The sequence below is a fragment of the Pagrus major genome, chromosome 10, assembly GCF_040436345.1.
Source record: "Pagrus major chromosome 10, Pma_NU_1.0".
NCBI lineage: Eukaryota > Metazoa > Chordata > Actinopteri > Spariformes > Sparidae > Pagrus > Pagrus major.
The window spans coordinates 2,122,257-2,142,657 of NC_133224.1; the positions used below are offsets into that span (position 1 = coordinate 2,122,257).

Sequence of the window (20,401 nt, forward strand, 5' to 3'; positions counted from 1 at the left end):
AGCTTCACAAATACAGTGAATACAAACATGTTAACTTGAGTCACACGAGTCAGCTCTGATTTTTCTGTCTTTAACAAAATGGATGTTAAAATACGGACGAGGATTCTGGTTCTGACTTTCTTTCCTCTTCTTCTGAGTTTGAAGTCAGAACAGCTAAAGAACAGACGGCAACATGGCAGCAGCAGCACTGACACAACAGACTGACTGTTTCACAGCTACACAACTCAGATACAATCACATGCAGGCAGTGTTCAGTCAGTGTGAGCAGACCATGATCACACTGAGAGACGCTCACACCAAACATCTACTGCACTGTTCCTCCATCTTCACTGTGACTCCTCTGATTCCTCTGCGTCTCCAGCTCCTTTAATTTCATAATAATGTCCTCCTTTTCAGTTGTTGCTTTTGATTTTCTTTGTCTTGCAACAATCTCTTTCTTCTTTCTTTCCCCTCAGCCTCCTCTGTCTGTCTCTCCACCTCTTCCAGCTGCTGTTTGACTTCATTTATCTGCTTCTCCTCATCCTTTATCTGTCCCTCATATCTAGAAATTTGTTTCTCAAATGTTTCCAGGTCTCTTTCTTTTATCTTATCTTCATTTGCTGCTTTTAATTTCCTTTGTCTTGCAACAATCTCACTCTTCTTTATTCCCTCCAGTAGTTTCTCTAACTTCTTCAGCTGTTCCTGAAGTTTTTCCTTCTTCTTGTTCAGACCTAAAAGAAGTTTATCATCTTCTTCCTCTCTGTTCACTGAGCTCATCTTCCTCTCAGCCTCCTCTGTCTGTTTCTCCACCTCTTCCAGCTGCTGTTTGACTTCATTTATCTGCTTCTCCTTATCCTTCATCTGTCCCTCCAATCTAGAAACGTGTTTCTCAATTTTTTCCAGGTCTCTTTCTTTTGTCTTCAGCTTCTTCTTCAGGTTTTCCTCCTCTCTGTCCCTCAGTGTCTCTCTTTCTGATGTCTGCTGCTCTCCATGTTTGTCTTCCTCAGTCAAACTCTGAGCTCCTGTTTCATCACCTGCACACTTTATTTTCTCTTCTTCTTCTTCTGTCTGCTGTTTATTGTCTCTCTGTCTTTCTTCTCTCAGCTTCTCTGTGTTGTCTCTGACAGATTCAGTCTCATCTTCTTTGTTCTTCTGATCACTGTCTGTTGGAAGTGGAGCATCATTTGTCTCTGTCTCATTTTGACTCTTGTCTGAACCAGTTTCTGTCCCTCCTTCTGCCAATAGCTGATCTGTTTGTCCTCCTCCGACTGCAGACTGTTGCTCTGTCCCTTCCCTATCAGCACCTTTAGTGTTGTTTGCTTCTGTTTGTGGTGTTTTACCGTCTATCTGAGTTTGAGGACCTGTTGCTTTCTTGTTCTTGTGAACATCAGGTGTCAGTGTTCCTGCCGTTGGCTGGTCTCCATGTTGCTCTTCTTCTTCTTCCATCTGCTGGTTATTGTCTTTCTGTCTTTCTTCCACCATCGTCCCAGTTTGAGTCTCATCTTCTGTGTTGTTCAGATTAGTGCTGACTGGATTTAGAGAAGCTGTGTCAGTAGCTGCTTCAGTCTCTGTCTCTTCTTGACTCTTGTCCAAACCTGTTTCTGTCTCTCTTGTTGTTTGTCCTCCTCTGACTGCAGACTGAGTCTCTGTCCCTTCACTATCAGCACACTGAGCATTGTTTGCTTCTCGTTGTAGTGTTTTACCGTCTATCTGAGTTTGCAGACCTGTTGCTTCCTCGTTCTCCTGAACATTAGTTGTCACCGTTTCTACCACTGGCTGGTCCTCATGTTTGTCTTTCTTCTTTAAACACTGAGCAACTTTTTTATCAGCTGTCAACTGAATATTCTCTTCTTCTTCTTCTTTTGTCTGCTGTTTATTGTCTTTCAGTCTTTCTTCTCTCGGCTTCTCTGTGTTGTCACTGACAGATTCAGTCTCATCTTCTCTGTTGTTCTGATCACTGTCTGTTGGATTCGGAGCATATCCTGCTTCATTAATTGATTCAGTCTCTGTCCTGTTTTCTGTCCCTCCTTCTGCCAATAGCTGATCTGTTTGTCCTCCTCCGACTGCAGACTGTTGCTCTGTCCCTTCACTATCAGCACCTTTAGTGTTGTTTGCTTCTGTTTGTGGTGTTTTACCGTCTATCTGAGTTTGAGGACCTGTTGCTTCCTCGTTCTTGTGAACATCAGGTGTCACTGTTCCTGCCGCTGGCTGGTCTCCATGTTGCTCTTCTTCTTCTTCTGTCTGCTGGTTATTGTCTTTCTGTCTTTCTTCCACCATCGTCCCAGTTTGAGTCTCATCTTCTGTGTTGTTCAGATTAGTGCTGACTGGATTTAGAGAAGCTGTCTCAGTAGCTGCTTCAGTCTCTGTCTCTTCTTGACTCTTGTCCAACCCTGTTTCTGTCTCTCTTGTTGTTTGTCCTCCTCTGACTGCAGACTGAGTCTCTGTCCCTTCACTATCAGCACACTGAGCATTGTTTGCTTCTCGTTGTAGTGTTTCCTCGTCTGTTTCAGTCTGAAGACCTGTTTCTGCTCTGAACTCGTCCACATTGTGAACTGTGTCTGTCTCTTCTGTTGGTTGTTTTCCGTCTGTTTCTGGTCCCATCAGCGGCTCCTGTTCTGGATGCTTTCTTCTCTCTTCATCCTCGTGGTGCTTCTTGTTCCCTGTGTTCAACAACAGTGAAGAGTTTATATGACACATTTCCAAACACATTGTGTTGCTTTTATGATTATGTGTGTTTTAAATCATCTCCAGCTGCTTCAGCTGTTCAGCAGAACGCTGCAACTCTGTTTTACTGTGAAGCTCCAGAAATGTTCTGTGGACTATGAGACTGAACTGAGATTTACAACAACAAACGATCCAGAACAAGAAAAGAATAAAGTAACCTGCCAAAATATTTAAACTGAATTGAACTTGACTGATGTCATAACAAGGTCATTTCAAACCATTTTCCAAAAGTGCATTAACGATGGCCTTCATGGAGTCATGTGATCCTCAAGGTGACCTTATTAAAAGTTGGACTTGTGGGTGAAAAACTTACTGATTTTGTTCTGTCTCCATTTCCACACAACAACAGCAGCAGCTCCGAGAACAAACACGATGCTGAGAGTCAAACCGATGATGACAGGAAGAGATGAACCAGAACCAGACGGGTCTGCAAAGAAATCATCTGAAATGATAAAACACAGAACAGAAACATGTGAGTACAATCCCAGTTATCTGAAGCAGAGACTGAAACACTGTATTCACTACCTGGAAAATGTATCTTTGCCTCTCTGGTCTGGTTGGTGTGGTTCTGTTGGACTCTACAGGTGAAGCTGTTGCTGTGTCTCCTCTCCACAGTCACTCTGCTGCTGACAGTATAGAGGTCATCAGGACCTCTGACTGTCTCTGTAGGTCCAGCAGAGAGGAGGTTTCCCTCAGCGTCCAGCCAGAACACCTCAGGTTCTGGATACCAGCCTGTGGACTCACACCGTAGAACCACTCCGCTGCTGTTTACGGTCACCTGGACTTCAGGTGAGGAGGCAGCACCTGAAGACGAGACCATTCATTTTGGTTGACTACCAACATTGTCCTGTTGGGGTGAACCTGTGCTCATTCTGGTTGTTCATCTGAGTTACTGTGACTGAATTATTTCACCTCACATCACATGAACTAAACTGTATGTGGCTGCCACCGGCCTGGCGAGGGCGACGTCCTCCTGCCAGGTTTTTAACAGTGTTTCACTGATACTGGTTCCTACAGACTGTGGGAACAATCTTCAAATACCTGCTCAGTCTTTCAGAGCTGAAATGGACTCAATACATATTTACGATATGAAGGAACTACTTGATAAGTCTTTGCATAAAACTGGGAGCTCTGCAGCCACTATACAGCTCATTAGTTAGTTGTTACCTTTTACCATTTCCTTTACAAATATAAGTGAAATATCACTTTGAACACAAGAAATCTCCTCTCACCTACAACAAGCTGAACAACAGAGTCTCTGTCCAGCTCTGGAATGAAGCATCTGTATCGTCCCTCATCAGATGTTCTCACTCTGGAGAGTTTCAGTGAAATGTTTCCCAGCTTCAGTTCATCAGTGAACAGTGACGTTCTTCCCTCGTAAGACGGATGGTTACCCATCAGTTTAACACCCTGACGCAGCACATGAACAAATCTGGGGCTCAGGTCGGGTCTCGTCCACTCTACTGTCACTCTCAAAGCATTGGTGGCAGGATGCAGGTGAGCTGGCAGAACCACGTCCTCACCGACTGTTGCCACGATCGGCTGAGACGGACCAATCACATGATGCTGACCTGAAAACAAACAAGTGTTTGATTGTTTAATGTGCAGCAAAATGGATGGATGACAACATCTGAACGTTTTCTGTACACGTTAACATCAGTGTGTCACATTCACCTCTACATGAGTGTATCAGGGTGAGGCACACCAGGACAGTGAAGGCACCACACTGACAGTTCAGGGACCGACTGAGCGTCACTCGAAGCATCCTGGACTTACAAATCAAAGACAAACAGAAAAGAAGTGGAGTGAAAACTGAAGACGACTGATAACACAGAGAAATACTGTGTGTAGACCTGTCAAATGTTAGTTTGGAGTCCTGTAGACCTTCTTTAACAACTTCTGTATGGACCACTGAAACATGCAAATCAAGAATAAATAATAAATAAATAAATAAATGTGTCAACAGGAAGTTAATATGCCATCAAATGCACCAGAAATAACACCAGGAATAAATATAAGTATAATGAAGTTATAAACATTCAAACATAATGAAGGAGAAATGTAAAAAGAGAAAACAAAAATAAATAAGTGTGTGGACACAATCGATAATACATAAAAATTACATTGAAATGGTAAGATACAGAAATAATATGAATGTCATAAAGCAAATATTTAACATCCCTAATGAAATATAACAGATATATATAGCAAAAGGGGGAAGTTATTCTGAAATTCATGGACATTTTCAAAGAGTCAACTTTTCGCTCAAACTGTATGTATATATATACATATATATGTATATATGTATATATATACATATATATGTATATATGTATATATATACATATATATACTGTATATATGTATATATATACATATATGTATATATGTATATATATACATATGTATGTATATATGTATATATATACATATATATATACATATGTATATATATACATATATACATACATATGTATATATATACATATATATATGTATATATATATATACATATATATACATGTAGCAAAAGGGGGAAGTTAATCTGAAATTCATCGACATTTTCAAAGAGTCAACTTTTCGCTCAAACTGTTAAGCTGATATTATCATTTGTAATGAAATAAGTATTGTTACATTCAAAACAAATGCAAAACAGAAGCAATATACATATATATGTACATATATGTATATATATATACATATATATGTATGTATACATATATATGTATATATATGTATGTATACATATATATGTATATATACATATATATATACATATATATGTATATATATACATATATATATATACATGTAGCAAAAGGGGGAGGTTATTCTGAAATTCATGGACATTTTCAAAGAGTCAACTTTTCGCTCAAACTGTTAAGCTGATATTATCATTTGTAATGAAATAAGTATTGTTACATTCAAAACAAATACAAAAAGAAGCAATATACATATATATGTGTGTGTATATATATATACATATATATGTATATGTATATATATATATATATATATATATATATATATATATATATATATATATATATATATGTATACATACATACGTGTGTGTATGTGTGTTCATACAGTTTATGGAAATGCGGTGCACAAGAGATAGAAAACACTCGTCACAGGTCAGCAGCAAAACAAATACATCCTGCAAAGGATCAGAAAGTTTAAATTTCAAACACTTCTTACAGAAACTGACTATTTATGACTTCATGACAAACAGCTGAGTGAATATGACTGACAAGAGTATTTTTAGTATGTTGTCCTCATGCAGCAGTGGGGTGTGGGCTAACAACCATCAGATTTCTGATATTAATATTCATAACCCTCCTCAGTGTGACAGCTGACCTGCAGCGCCCTCTGCTGGTCCTTCACCCTCATGTCTCCCTCATGTCAGCAGGTGAACTGAACTGTAACGAGGCTGGTGTGTGAATCCAAACGTGACTTTGACTTTACTGTCCAACACTTCTACAGTTAAATAAGAGACAGAGCTCATCAGAGTCCTTCACTGCAGCTTCACACTGAGTCTCACTTTACTTTCACTTTCGATGCTCGATGACGGAGCGAAAATGTGAATAAACCGTGTTTCAGATCTCCTGAAACTGACTCAATAACTCAATACAAACATATTCTCAGTCCGGATGTCTCCACTTTAACTGTCTGTGACTTACATGAATGTACCAGTTCAACTCGACGTTCACTGGTCTGTAAACAACCTATAAATAACCTGCAGGTTCTTCAGTGTGTGATTCTGTCTTTTATTTTGAAAATATACATATTTAAATGAGCCTGTATGTGATATAACGTCCCAGACAAACACCTGAAACACATCGATCAATGAATAAAACGTGTAATACCTGTTTTTATCTCCTGACGTCTCCTGGAGCCTCAGACCTGATGACAGCTGTTCAGTGTGTGTGATCACTCTCCACCACACACTCCTGATAAACACACAGATCCACAGGCCAAGTTTTTATTGTTTATTCTTAATAAGTCATCCTTTAAGACGTCCTTCAGCTTTTATTGTTACTGTCTTCACCATGATACAGTGACTGTACAGAGGCAGCACAGAGTAACAACCAAAGCATTCAAAGATCATGTAATGTACAGCAGCTCTGACAGAGCAGTTATAAAGGATTCATCATTCATTCATTCACATACACACAAACATTGGGAATGTAATATAATGTGAAATAGCTTGAGAGAGTTTGAAAGTCCAGTTGACAACACGTGACACTGTGGATGACACATTAAACGGCTCAATATCAATTATTAGCAGTAATAAATACAAAAGCTTCACAAATACAGTGAATACAAACATGTTAACTTGAGTCACACGAGTCAGCTCTGATTTTTCTGTCTTCACCAAAATGGATGTTAAAATACGGACGAGGATTCTGGTTCTGACTTTCTTTCCTCTTCTTCTGAGTTTGAAGTCAGAACAGCTAAAGAACAGACGGCAACATGGCAGCAGCAGCACTGACACAACAGACTGACTGTTTCACAGCTACACAACTCAGATACAATCACATGCAGGCAGTGTTCAGTCAGTGTGAGCAGACCATGATCACACTGAGAGACGCTCACACCAAACATCTACTGCACTGTTCCTCCATCTTCACTGTGACTCCTCTGATTCCTCTGCATCTCCAGCTCCTTTAATTTCATAATAATTTCCTCCTTTTCAGTTGTTGCTTTTAATTTCCATTATTCTCTTTCTTCTTTATTTCCTCCAGTATTGTCTCTAACTTCTTCAGCTGTTCCTGAAGTTCTTCCTTCTTCTTGTTCAGATCTGAAACACGTTTAAAATCTTTGTCCTCCTCCTTCACTGAGCTCATCCTCCTCTCAGCCTCCTCTGTCTGTCTCTCCACCTCTTCCAGCTGCTGTTTGACTTCATTTATCTGCTTCTCCTTATCCTTTCTCTGTCCCTCATATCTAGAAACTTGTTTCTCAATTGTTTCCTCTTCTCTTTCTTTTGTCTTCAGCTTCTTCTTCAGGTTTTCCTCTTCTCTTTCTTTTGTCTTCAGCTTCTTCAGGTTTTCCTCTTCTCTTTCTTTTGTCTTCAGCTTCTTCTTCAGGTTTTCCTCTTCTCTTTCTTTTGTCTTCAGCTTCTTCTTCAGGTTTTCCTCTTCTCTTTATTTTGTCTTCAGCTTCTTCTTCAGGTTTTCCTCTTCTCTTTCTTTTGTCTTCAGCTTCTTCTTCAGGTTTTCCTCTTCTCTTTCTTTTGTCTTCAGCTTCTTCTTCAGGTTTTCCTCTTCTCTTTCTTTTGTCTTCAGCTTCTTCTTCAGGTTTTCCTCTTCTCTTTCTTTTGTCTTCAGCTTCTTCTTCAGGTTTTCCTCTTCTCTTTCTTTTGTCTTCAGCTTCTTCTTCAGGTTTTCCTCTTCTCTTTCTTTTGTCTTCAGCTTCTTCTTCAGGTTTTCCTCTTCTCTTTCTTTTGTCTTCAGCTTCTTCTTCAGGTTTTCCTCTGTCCCTCAGTGTCTCTCTTTCTGCTGTCTGCTGCTCTCCATGTTTGTCTTCCTCAGTCAAACTCTGAGCTCCTGTTTCATCACCTGCACACTTTATTTTCTCTTCTTCTTCTTCTGTCTGCTGGTTATTGTCTTTCTGTCTTTCTTCTCTCAGCTTCTCTGTGTTGTCTCTGACAGATTCAGTCTCATCTTCTTTGTTCTTCTGATCACTGTCTGTTGGAAGTGCAGCATCTTGTGTCTCTGTCTCATTTTGACTCTTGTCTGAACCAGTTTCTGTCCCTCCTTCTGCCAATAGCAGATCTGTTCGTCCTCCTCTGACTGCAGACTGTTGCTCTGTTCCTTCACTATCAGCACCTTTAGTGTTGTTTGCTTCTGTTTGTGGTGTTTTACCGTCTATCTGAGTTTGAGGACCTGTTGCTTCCTCGTTCTCCTGAACATCAGGTGTTACTGTTCCTGCCGCTGGCTGGTCCTGTTGTTTGTCTTCCTCAGTCAAACTCTGAGCTCCTGTTTCATCACCTGCACACTTTATTTTCTCTTCTTCTTCTTCTTCTGTCTGCAGGTTATTGTCTTTCTGTCTTTCTTCTCCCAGCTTCTCTGTGTTGTCTCTGACAGTTTTGTTTTCATCTCCTTTGTTGTTTAAATCATTTTTGGCTGGATGTGGAGCATCTCTTGCTTCATTAATTGGTTCAGTCTTTGTCTCTTCTCTCTTGTCAGAACCATTTCCCGTCCCTCCTTCTGCCAGGACTGGATCTATTTGTCCTTCTTCATATTCAGCACCTTTAGTGTTGTTTGCTTCTGTTTGTGGTGTTTTACCGTCTATCTGAGTTTGAGGACCTGTTGCTTCCTTGTTCTCATGAACATCAGGTGTCAGTGTTCCTGCCGTTGGCTGGTCTCCATGTTGCTCTTCTTCTTCTTCTGTCTGCTGGTTATTGTCTTTCTGTCTTTCTTCCACCATCGTCCCAGTTTGAGTCTCATCTTCTGTGTTGTTCAGATTAGTGCTGACTGGATTTAGAGAAGCTGTGTCAGTAGCTGCTTCAGTCTCTGTCTCTTCTTGACTCTTGTCCAAACCTGTTTCTGTCTCTCTTGTTGTTTGTCCTCCTCTGACTGCAGACTGAGTCTCTGTTCCTTCACTATCAGCACCTTCAGCCTTGTTTGCTTCTGTTTGTGGTGTTTTACCGTCTATCTGAGTTTGAGGACCTGTTGCTTCCTCGTTCTCATGAACATCAGGTGTCACTGTTCCTGCCGCTGGCTGGTCTCCATGTTGCTCTTCTTCTTCTTCTGTCTGCAGGTTATTGTCTTTCTGTCTTTCTTCTCTCAGCTTCTCTGTGTTGTCCCTTACAGTTTTGTTTTCATCTCCTTTGTTGTTTAAATCATTTTTGGCTGGATGTGGAGCATCTCTTGCTTCATTAATTGGTTCAGTCTTTGTCTCTTCTCTCTTGTCAGAACCATTTCCCGTCCCTCCTTCTGCCAGGACTGGATCTCTTTGTCCTTCTTCATATTCAGCACCTTCAGCCTTGTTTGCTTCTGTTTGTGGTGTTTTACCATCTATCTGAGTTTGAGGACCTGTTGCTTCCTCGTTCTTGTGAACATCAGGTGTCACTGTTTCTGCCGTTGGCTGGTCTCCATGTTGCTCTTCTTCTTCTTCTTCTGTCTGCTGGTTATTGTCTTTCTGTCTTTCTTCCACCATCGTCCCAGTTTGAGTCTCTTCTGTGTTGTTCAGATTAGTGCTGACTGGATTTAGAGAAGCTGTGTCAGTAGCTGCTTCAGTCTCTGTCTCTTCTTGACTCTTGTCCAAACCTGTTTCTGTCTCTCTTGTTGTTTGTCCTCCTCTGACTGCAGACTGAGTCTCTGTTCCTTCACTTTCAGCACACTGAGCATTGTTTGCTTCTTGTTGTAGTGTTTTACCGTCTATCAGAGTTTGCAGACCTGTTGCTTCCTCATTCTCCTGAACATTAGTTGTCACCGTTTCTACCACTGGCTGGTCCTCATGTTTGTCTTTCTTCTTTAAACACTGAGCAACTTTTTTATCAGTTGTCGACTGAATATTGTCTTCTTCTTCTGACTGCAGATTACTTTCAGTCTGTCTTTCTTCTCTCAGCTTCTCTGTGTTGTCACTGACAGATTTAGTCTCATCTTCTTTGTTCTTCTGATCACTGTCTGTTGGAAGTGGAGCATCTTTTGTCTCTGTCTCTTCTTGACTCTTGTCCAAACCTGTTTCTGTCTCTCTTGTTGTTCGTCCTCCTCTGACTGCAGACTGAGTCTCTGTCCCTTCACTATCAGCACACTGAGCATTGTTTGCTTCTCGTTGTAGTGTTTCCTCGTCTGTTTCAGTCTGAAGACCTGTTTCTGCTCTGAACTCGTCCACATTGTGAACTGTGTCTGTCTCTTCTGTTGGTTGTTTTCCGTCTGTTTCTGGTCCCATCAGCAGCTCCTGTTCTGGATGCTTTCTTCTCTCTTCATCCTCGTGGTGCTTCTTGTTCCCTGTGTTCAACAACAGTGAAGAGTTTACATGACACATTTCTTTTTTGGTTTACATGTTCACAGATCATTCTGTCGACTGGCTTCAGTCACATGTTGTTGATATGTTTGATGCCCTCTTGTGATGACTGAACTAATCATAATGAGTTATGACCATTTTCTGGCCCTTCATGAACTTTATGGTTGATGTCAGCCATGTTTTATACATGAATGTGTCATTTAGACCTGGACATGCCAGTGCTGCTAATCCTTGCTTCCAATCCTGCCCAGTGGACACTCGTGGTATCGCAGTAAAAGATTCCCCTACAGTCAGAGGGTTTGTTGTGGAGCATATTGAGCTGGACTTGTGAGTCCAATTTCAAGTCAACAGCACTCGAGGCGTGACAGGTGTGGTTCTTGTACAGTGTCACCACGTTGCTGACTGGCTCATGTTTCTTGTCGAGCACTTGCTCATCATTTCCCAAGTTTCATGTTTCTAGCTACGTCCAGTTCACGACAATCAGAGCCCAAAGAAAATAATATTATACCGACAAACACATTCTGACAGGATCCATTCATGACATTGTTCAGGTGACGTTAGCAAAAAAAACAGCCAAAATGTATTTATGCAAAGGAGCTTAAAGAGACAGTTTGGTATTTTAAATAGTTGCCGACTTACTGATTTTGTTCTGTCTCCATTTCCACACAACAACAGCAGCTGCAAGAACAAACACGATGCTGAGAATCAAACCGATGATGACAGGAAGAGATGAACCAGAACCAGACGGGTCTGCAAAGAAATCATCTGAAATGATAAAACACAGAACAGAAACATGTGAGTACAATCACAGTTATCTGAAGCAGAGACAGTCAGTTTATAATCATTGCAATGTTTTTCCTACCTGGAACATGTATGAGTGTCTCTTTGGTCTGGTTGGTTTTCTTCTGTTGGACTCTACAGGTGAAGCTGTTGCTGTGTCTCTTCTCCACAGTCACTCTGCTGCTGACAGTATAGAGGTCATCAGGACCTCTGACTGTCTCTGTAGGTCCAGCAGAGAGGAGGTTTCCCTCAGCGTCCAGCCAGAACACCTCAGGTTCTGGATACCAGCCTGTGGACTCACACTGTAGAACCACTCCGCTGCTGAATTTGGTCATCTGGACTTCAGGTGAGGAGGCAGCACCTGAAGACGAGACAAGAACAACCTATAGTCACATTTATTGTTCTGGGGTGACCTCTAGTGGTCATAGCTATTATGATGGCAGCAATGGAGGAAGTCAGGTGATGAGACACATTTAAACCAAGTCTGAAGTTGCCATTAGTTCCTCGGGATGCTGATTTGTTCAACCGCTGTGTGTTCGGCCACCGTCAACCACCAACCATCAACCATCAGGTATATCATACTGTAGTAGTTTTTATATTGAAAATCAATATAAGAGCAAGACATCTCCTCTCACCTACAACAAGCTGAACAATAGAGTCTTTGTTCAGATCTGGAATGAAGCATCTGTATCGTCCCTCATCAGATGTTCTCACTTTGGACAGTTTCAGTGAAACGTTTCCGAGCTTCAGTTCATCAGTGAACACTGACGTTCTTCCCTTGTAGAGCGGATGTTTCTTACTCTCCAGTTCCACTCCGTCACGCCACACGTAGACAAATCTGGGGTTCAGGGCAGGTCTCGTCCACTCCACTGTCATAACAAAAGCGTCCATGACAGGGTCCAGGAGGCTCGGCAGAACCACGTCCTCACCAACTGTTGCCACTATTGGCTGAGTTGGACCAATCACACGCTGCTGACCTGAGAAGAAACAGTCATTTGACAGTCAGTTCTCTGTGGGGGACAGTGTCAGAGTGAATATGTGTTGTTCTCACCATTACATTTGAGTTAAAAGCTAAAAATCCCCTTTAACAAAAGAAATCTCCTCTCACCTACAACAAGCTGAACAATGTATTCTCTGTTCAGATCTGGAATGAAGCATCTGTATCGTCCCTCATCAGATGTTCTCACTTTGGACAGTTTCAGTGAAATGTTTCCGAGCTTCAGTTCATCAGTGAACACTGACGTTCTTCCCTTGTAGAGCGGATGTTTCTTACTCTCCAGTTCCACTCCGTCACGCCACACGTAGACAAATCTGGGGTTCAGGTCGGGTCTGGTCCACTCCACTGTCATAACAAAAGCGTCCATGACAGGGTCCAGGAGGCTCGGCAGAACCACGTCCTCACCAACTATTGCCACTATTGGCTGAGTTGGACTGTTCACATGATGCTGACCTGAGAAGAAAACAGGCCTTTTATTTAATTTCTGCATTAAATGCATCAGACACCTTTTTCAGACGGCAAAATCAGAAATGTTTAATTCACCTCTACATGAGTGTGTCAGGGCGAGCAGCACCAGGACAGTGAAGGCACCACACTGAAGGTTCAGGGTCCGACTGAGTCTCACATGAATCATCCTGAAAACACAAATGAAACAAAAGGAGAAGTTTAGTAGAACAACGAAACAGAAACAGTTTTAATCCACATCAATGATTCGGCTTTTCAACAGCTACAAAAACCTCACTTAACACCTGTTTTGTAACGTTGATTCTTACTTTCCTACTTTCATACGTTTTTACTTGTGTATTTATATTTTAGTTTTTAACCACGTGCTGTCATGATGTTTCTTATCTGTTGTCATCTTTATGTTCCTATTCTGTTTATTTGTTCTGTGTTGTTTCTGTTTGTCGTCACATTTTTGCACCTACTGTTTTAACTGTGCTCTCGACGTCACTGAGAACGAGAACTCACCCTCGATGATTTTGAGATTTCAGATTAAAGGTTTTACGAATGAATGACTTTTACTATATATCATCAATATCATGATCAACTATAAAACATGATACACGTCCTCATGACTATTTCTGTTTTTGTTCATCAAACCTGTGCGAGAGGTTTTCACTTTAATATTTACTGATACTTAAAACAGAAAAACACACAAACAGTGGTGGAGTGTGTTGGACCCCAAACAATAAGAAAGTCTTCTTATTGTCTTATTCATCTTCTAATCGTCCTTTATTGTTTTTAGTCTTTTATTTATTTCTATTTTTGCCTTTTTTTCTTCTGTCTTCCTTTTTCTGTGATTTTACCTGTTTAATCACTTTTATTCCTTTGACTTGTAGTTAATCACATGGAGTTGTTGTGTTTTTACCTTCTTGTTTCCTGCTTTTGCTTAATTATCAAAGCATTTTGTAAACTCTGTTTTTAAAGGTGCTCTATAAAAATGTAAGTTTATTATTTATTATAAATAACACAGGTGTTAAATACTATTAAACCTTTTTTATTTTTCCCCTAATGACATTAAAAACCCTCAGATATACAAACTAAACGTGCAGCTGCGGTTTTCACATTACAACCATCAGATTTCTGATATTAATATTCATAACCCTCCTCAGTGTGACAGCTGACCTGCAGCGCCCTCTGCTGGTCCTTCACCCTCATGTCTCCCTCATGTCAGCAGGTGAATTGACGAGGCTGGTGTGTGAATCCAAACGTGACTTTGACTTTACTGTCCAACACTTCTACAGTTAAATAAGAGACAGAGCTCATCAGAGTCCTTCACTGCAGCTTCACACTGAGTCTCACTTTACTTTCACTTTCGATGCTCGATGACGCAGCGAAAATGTGAATAAACCGTTATTTAAAGCATAATAATAAATAGACTACATAGTTTTACGTGATGGAGGTTCAGTCCAGTGTTTTCAATAAGAAAAAAAATAACCTGCAGCCTCTGAAGACACACGTTACACAGCATTTAATGATGAAAACGTGTCCATACCTGTTTGTCTCCTGCAGGACTGAGGGAAGATGAGGAGGGGCTCGTCTTCCCGGTCAGCTGGTATAAACGGTTCAGTGTTGCTTTAAGAAAACATAATCACGATGTTGACTGTATTCATATGTAACACGTCATTAATGTAAGAAATACAGGTCATTTGAACAAAAACATGTTGAAATCACATTAGATCACATTAATGTGTAAAATCTTCAGATTTCAGGCTTTTAATGTCATGAATGATGATTTCATGAAACTTCTGAGAGCTTCTTCTTCTTCTTCTTCTTCTTCTTCTTCTTCTGAATATCTCTTCCAGATGTTTGACCACCTCTACAAATACTCTGCTCTGATGATAACTTGTGTTTCATGTGGCTTTATCTGGTTTAAAGATGTTAAAATGCTTCCACTGTATTTACATGTGTGTACTGTAGTTTGGCTGGTTATCAGACACAATGTTCAGCTTTTTTCTGATGATCTGTGTTGTTGTTTTTTAATCTTACAGCAGATATGATAAACTAACTTACTTTGGCTCTGATGCAACATGTAATCTGCAAAGTAACGAGTCACCAAGGTTATTGAGTAAAAGTACAATATTTGCCTCCAATATGTTGTGGAGTGTTTATAAGTATTTATAAGTATAAAGTAGCAGAAAACAGAAATACTCCCGTAAAGTACAAGAACCTCTGAATCGTATTTGAAACCTGATGACAGCTGTTCAGTGTGTGTGATCACTCTCCACCACACACTCCTGATAAACACACAGATCCACAGGCCAAGTTTTTTATTGTTTATTCTTAATCAAAGAGAGTAAAAACCAAAGCATTACAATCACATGTATTCAAGTGTTGATATTGGATATGAAAATGAGAATCAAATGTGAACGTGGATATCGTTAACGATCATGTAATGTACAGCAGCTCTGACAGAGCAGTTATAAAGGATTCAGCATTCATTCATTCACATACACACAAACATTGGGAATGTAATATAATGTGAAATAACTTGAGAGAGTTTGAAAGTCCAGTTGACAACACGTGACACTGTGGATGACACATTAAACGGCTCAATATCAATTATTAGCAGTAATAAATACAAAAGCTTCACAAATACAGTGAATACAAACATGTTAACTTGAGTCACACGAGTCAGCTCTGATTTTTCTGTCTTCACCAAAATGGATGTTAAAATACGGACGAGGATTCTGGTTCTGACTTTCTTTCCTCTTCTTCTGAGTTTGAAGTCAGAACAGCTAAAGAACAGACGGCAACATGGCAGCAGCAGCACTGACACAACAGACTGACTGTTTCACAGCTACACAACTCAGATACAATCACATGCAGGCAGTGTTCAGTCAGTGTGAGCAGACCATGATCACACTGAGAGACGCTCACACCAAACATCTACTCCACTGTTCCTCCATCTTCATCTAACTTTACACTCGTCAGTCCATCGATCAAAGAATCAACTGCATCACTGTGACTCCTCTGATTCCTCTGCGTCTCCAGCTCCTTTAATTTCATAATAATTTCCTCCTTTTCATTTGTTGCTTTTAATTTCTTTTGTGTTGCAACAATCTCACTCTTCTTTATTCCCTCCAGTTGTGTCTCAGACTTCTCCAGCTGTTCCTGAAGTTCTGCCTTCTTCCTCTTTAGATCTTCTTCCTCTCTGTTCACTGACCTCATCCTCCTCTCAGCCTCCTCTGTCTGTCTCTCCACCTCTTCCAGCTGCTGTCTGACTTCATTTATCTGCTTCTCCTTATCCTTCATCTGTCCCTCAAATCTAGAAAGTTGTTTCTCAAATGTTTCCAGTTCTCTTTCTTTTTTCTTATCTTCAGTTGTTGCTTTTAATTTTTTTTGTCTTACATTATTCTCACTCTTCTTTATTCCCTCCAGTAGTTTCTCTAACTTCTTCAGCTGTTCCTGAAGTTCTTCCTTCTTCCTGTTCAGATCTAAAAGAAGTTTATAATCTTCTTCCTCCTTCTTCACTGAGCTCATCTTCCTCTCAGCCTCCTCTGTCTGTCTCTTCACCTCTTCCAGCTGCTGTTTGACTTCATTTATCTGCTCCTCATATCTAGTAACTTCTTCTTCTTTTGTCTTTAGTTGCTTCTTAAGGTTTTCCTTCTCTTTGTCTTCTTCTGTCTGCAGATTATTGTCTTTCTGTCTTTCTTCTCTCAGCTTCTCTGTGTTGTCACTAACAGATTCAGTCTCATCTTCTCTGTTCTTCTGATCACTGTCTGTTGGAAGTGGAGCATCTTTTGTCTCTGTCTCTTCTTGACTCTTGTCCAAACCTGTTTCTGTCTCTCTTGTTTGTCCTCCTCTGACTGCAGACTGAGTCTCTGTCCCTTCACTATCAGCACACTGAGCATTGTTTGCTTCTCGTTGTAGTGTTTCCTCGTCTGTTTCAGTCTGAAGACCTGTTTCTGCTCTGAACTCGTCCACATTGTGAACTGTGTCTGTGTCTTCTGTTGGTTGTTTTCTGTCTGTTTCTGGTCCCATCAGCAGCTCCTGTTCTGGATGCTTTCTTCTCTCTTCATCCTCGTGGTGCTTCTTGTTCCCTGTGTTCAACAACAGTGAAGAGTTTATATGACACATTTCTTTTTTGGTTAACATGTTCACAGATCATCTGTCGACTGGCTTCACTCACATGTTGTTGATATGTTTGATGCCCTCTTGTGATGACTGAACTAATCATAATGAGTTATGACCATTTTCTGGCCCTTTGTGAACTTTATGGTTGATGTCAGCCATGTTTTATACATGAATGTGTCATTTAGACCTGGACATGCCAGTGCTGCTAATCCTTGCTTCCAATCCTGCCCAGTGGACACTCGTGGTATCACAGTAAAAGATTCCCCTACAGTCAGAGTTTGTTGTGCAGCATGTTGAGCTGGACTTGTGAGTCCAATTTCAAGTCAGCAGCACTCGTACAGTGTCACCATGTTGCTGACTGGGCTCATGTTTCTTGTCGAGCACTTGCTCATCATTTCCCAAGTTTCATGTTTCTAGCTATGTCCAGTTCACGACAATTAGAGCCCAAAGAAAATAATATTATACCGACAAACACATTCTGACAGGATCCATTCATGACACTGATCAGGTGACGCCAAAATGTATTTATGCAAAGCAGCTTAAAGAGACAGTTTAGTATTTTAAATAGTTGCAGACTTACTGATTTTGTTCTGTCTCCATTTCCACACAACAACAGCAGCTGCAAGAACAAACACGAAGCTGAGAATCACACCGATGATGACAGGAAGAGATGAACCAGAACCAGACGGGTCTGTGAAGAAATCATCTGAAATGATAAAACACAGAACAGAAACATGTGAGTACAATCACAGTTATCTGAAGCAGAGACAGTTTATAATCATTGCAATGTTTTTCCTACCTGGAACATGTATGAGTGTCTCTCTGATCTGGTTGATGTGGTTCTGTTGGACTCTACAGGTGAAGCTGTTGCTGTGTCTCTTCTCCACAGTCACTCTGCTGCTGACAGTATAGAGGTCATCAGGACCTCTGACTGTCTCTGTAGGTCCAGCAGAGAGGAGGTTTCCCTCAGCATCCAGCCAGAACACCTCAGGTTCTGGATACCAGCCTGTGGACTCACACTGTAGAACCACTCCACTGCTTTTTTTGGTCATCTGGACTTCAGGTGAGGAGGCAGCACCTGAAGACGAGACAAGAACAACCTATAGTCACATTTATTGTTCTGGGGTGACCTCTAGTGGTCATAGCTATTATGATGGCAGCAATGGAGGAAATCAGGTGATGAGACACATTTAGACCAAGTCTGAAGTTGCCATTAGTTCCTCAGGACGCTGATTTGTTCAACCGCTGTGTGTTCGGCCATCGTCAACCATCAACCATCAACCATCAGGTATATCAAACTGTAGTAGTTTTTATATTGAAAATCAATATAAGAGCAAGAAATCTCCTCTCACCTACAACAAGCTGAACAATAGAGTCTTTGTTCAGATCTGGAATGAAGCATCTGTATCGTCCCTCATCAGATGTTCTCACTTTGGAGAGTTTCAGTGAAACGTTTCCGAGCTTCAGTTCATCAGTGAACACTGATGTTCTTCCCTCGTAGAGCGGATGTTTCTTACTCTCCAGTTCCACTCCGTCACGCCACACGTAGACAAAACTGGGGTTCAGGTCGGGTCTGGTCCACTCCACTGTCATAACAAAAGCGTCCATGACAGGGTCCAGGAGGCCCGGCAGAACCACGTCCTCACCAACTGTTGCCACTATTGGCTGAGTTGGACCAATCACATGATGCTGACCTGAGAAGAAAACAGGCTTTTTATTTAATTTCTGCATTAAATGCAGAAGACGCTTGTTTAAGACGGCAAAATCAGAAATGTTTAAATCACCTCTGCATGAGTGTGTCAGGGCGAGCAGCACCAGGACAGTGAAGGCACCACACGGAAGGTTCAGGGTCCGACTGAGTCGCACATGAATCATCCTGAAAACACAAATGAAACAAAAGGAGAAGTTTAGTAGAACAATGAAACAGAAACAGTTTTAATCCACATCAATGATCCGGCTTTTCAACAGCTACAAAAACCTCACTTAACACCTGTTTTGTAACATTGATACTAACTTTCCTACTTTCATACGTTTTTACTTGTGTAGTTATATTTTAGTTTTTAACCACGTGCTGTCATGATGTTTCTTATCTGTTGTCATCTTTATCTTCCTATTCTGTTTATTTGTTCTGCGTTGTTTCTGTTTGTTGTCACATTTTTTTATTTTTCTACTACTGGCATTAAAAACCCTCAGATATACAAACTAAACGTGCAGCTGCGGTTTTCACATTACAACCGTCAGATTTCTGATATTAATATTCATGACCCTCCTCAGTGTGACAGCTGACCTGCAGCGCCCTCTGCTGGTCCTTCACCCTCATGTCTCCCTCATGTCAGCAGGTGAACTGAACTGTAACGAGGCTGGTGTGTGAATCCAAACGTGACTTTGACTTTACTGTCCAACACTTCTACAGTTAAATAAGAGACAGAGCTCATCAGAGTCCTTCACTGCAGCTTCACACTGAGTCTCACTCTACTTTCACTTTCGATGGTCGATGACGGAGCGAAAATGTGAATAAACCGTGTTTCAGATCTCCTGAAACTGACTCAATAACTCAATACAAACATATTCTCAGTCCTGATGTCTCCACTTTAACTGTCTGTGACTTACATGAATGAACCAGTTCAACTCGACGTTCACTGATCTGTAAACAACCTATAAATAACCTGCAGGTTCTTCAGTGTGTGATTCTGTCTTTTATTTTGAAAATATACATATTTAAATGAGCCTGTATGTGATATAACGTCCCAGACAAACACCTGAAACACATCGATCAATGAATAAAACGTGCGCATACCTGTTTTTATTTCCTGACGGTCTCCTGGAGTCTCCCAGACCTGCAGAGGGGAGGGGGTGACGTCACTTCCGTAATTCCAGCCGGACATCAGGTAGTTATCATTTAAATCATAACTCTCTGAATTTTTAGGGTCAAAGGTTTTTTTTTAACGTACTTATTTATTTATTTTTTGTTAGACACGCCAAATGTGAACTTTGTGGATGATAACAGCAACATTTCTGTAACTAGATGAAAATAACACCTGCAACTTTATTTATTTTACTTATACAGCCACAGTTAATGTGAGTTCATAAAGTGCTGTGCATGTCTCACAGGCTGTATAACATACATGTCCACAAGTGTAATTTTCAGAGGCACTTCAGTTAATAGATACTGCTGAAGAATAGTTTCTCTGATTCAGTCGGTTCTGTTCCTACATGTCACCATCCTGCTGTTGGTCTATAAGCACTGAAAGGTTTCTAACCTGCTGCCACGTTCAGAACCATCCAGACCTCTGAGGTCATTAGGTTCTGGTCTGCTCTCAGCCCCTGGACACAAAACTAAAGACTCTTCGTCTCTTTTAAACGTATTTT

At 40.8% G+C, this 20,401-nt stretch overlaps 2 protein-coding genes across 2 annotated transcripts; both read right to left on the reverse strand.

The window, feature by feature from the left end:
* Positions 1 to 61: 61 nt before the first annotated feature.
* LOC141004059 (uncharacterized) lies at positions 62 to 14,523 on the reverse strand. The gene is made up of 12 exons (XM_073475555.1): positions 14,451 to 14,523; positions 12,998 to 13,089; positions 12,566 to 12,907; positions 12,093 to 12,434; positions 11,540 to 11,818; positions 11,317 to 11,442; positions 7,680 to 10,661; positions 3,936 to 4,274; positions 3,229 to 3,507; positions 3,017 to 3,145; positions 2,254 to 2,639; positions 62 to 2,151 (listed from the first exon to the last, which is right to left on the reverse strand). Exons 2-12 carry the CDS (start codon positions 13,086 to 13,088, stop codon positions 373 to 375), a joined length of 7,074 nt encoding a protein of 2,357 aa, XP_073331656.1. The 5' UTR covers position 13,089; positions 14,451 to 14,523; the 3' UTR covers positions 62 to 372.
* A 703-nt stretch (positions 14,524 to 15,226) lies between these two features.
* Positions 15,227 to 19,882, reverse strand: LOC141003436 (uncharacterized). Its single transcript, XM_073474775.1, has 6 exons — positions 19,830 to 19,882; positions 18,817 to 18,908; positions 18,385 to 18,726; positions 17,832 to 18,110; positions 17,613 to 17,738; positions 15,227 to 16,998 (listed from the first exon to the last, which is right to left on the reverse strand). The coding sequence occupies exons 2-6, from the start codon at positions 18,905 to 18,907 to the stop codon at positions 15,845 to 15,847; spliced, it is 1,992 nt and encodes a 663-aa protein (XP_073330876.1). The 5' UTR covers position 18,908; positions 19,830 to 19,882; the 3' UTR covers positions 15,227 to 15,844.
* Between the last annotated feature and the right edge of the window lie 519 nt (positions 19,883 to 20,401).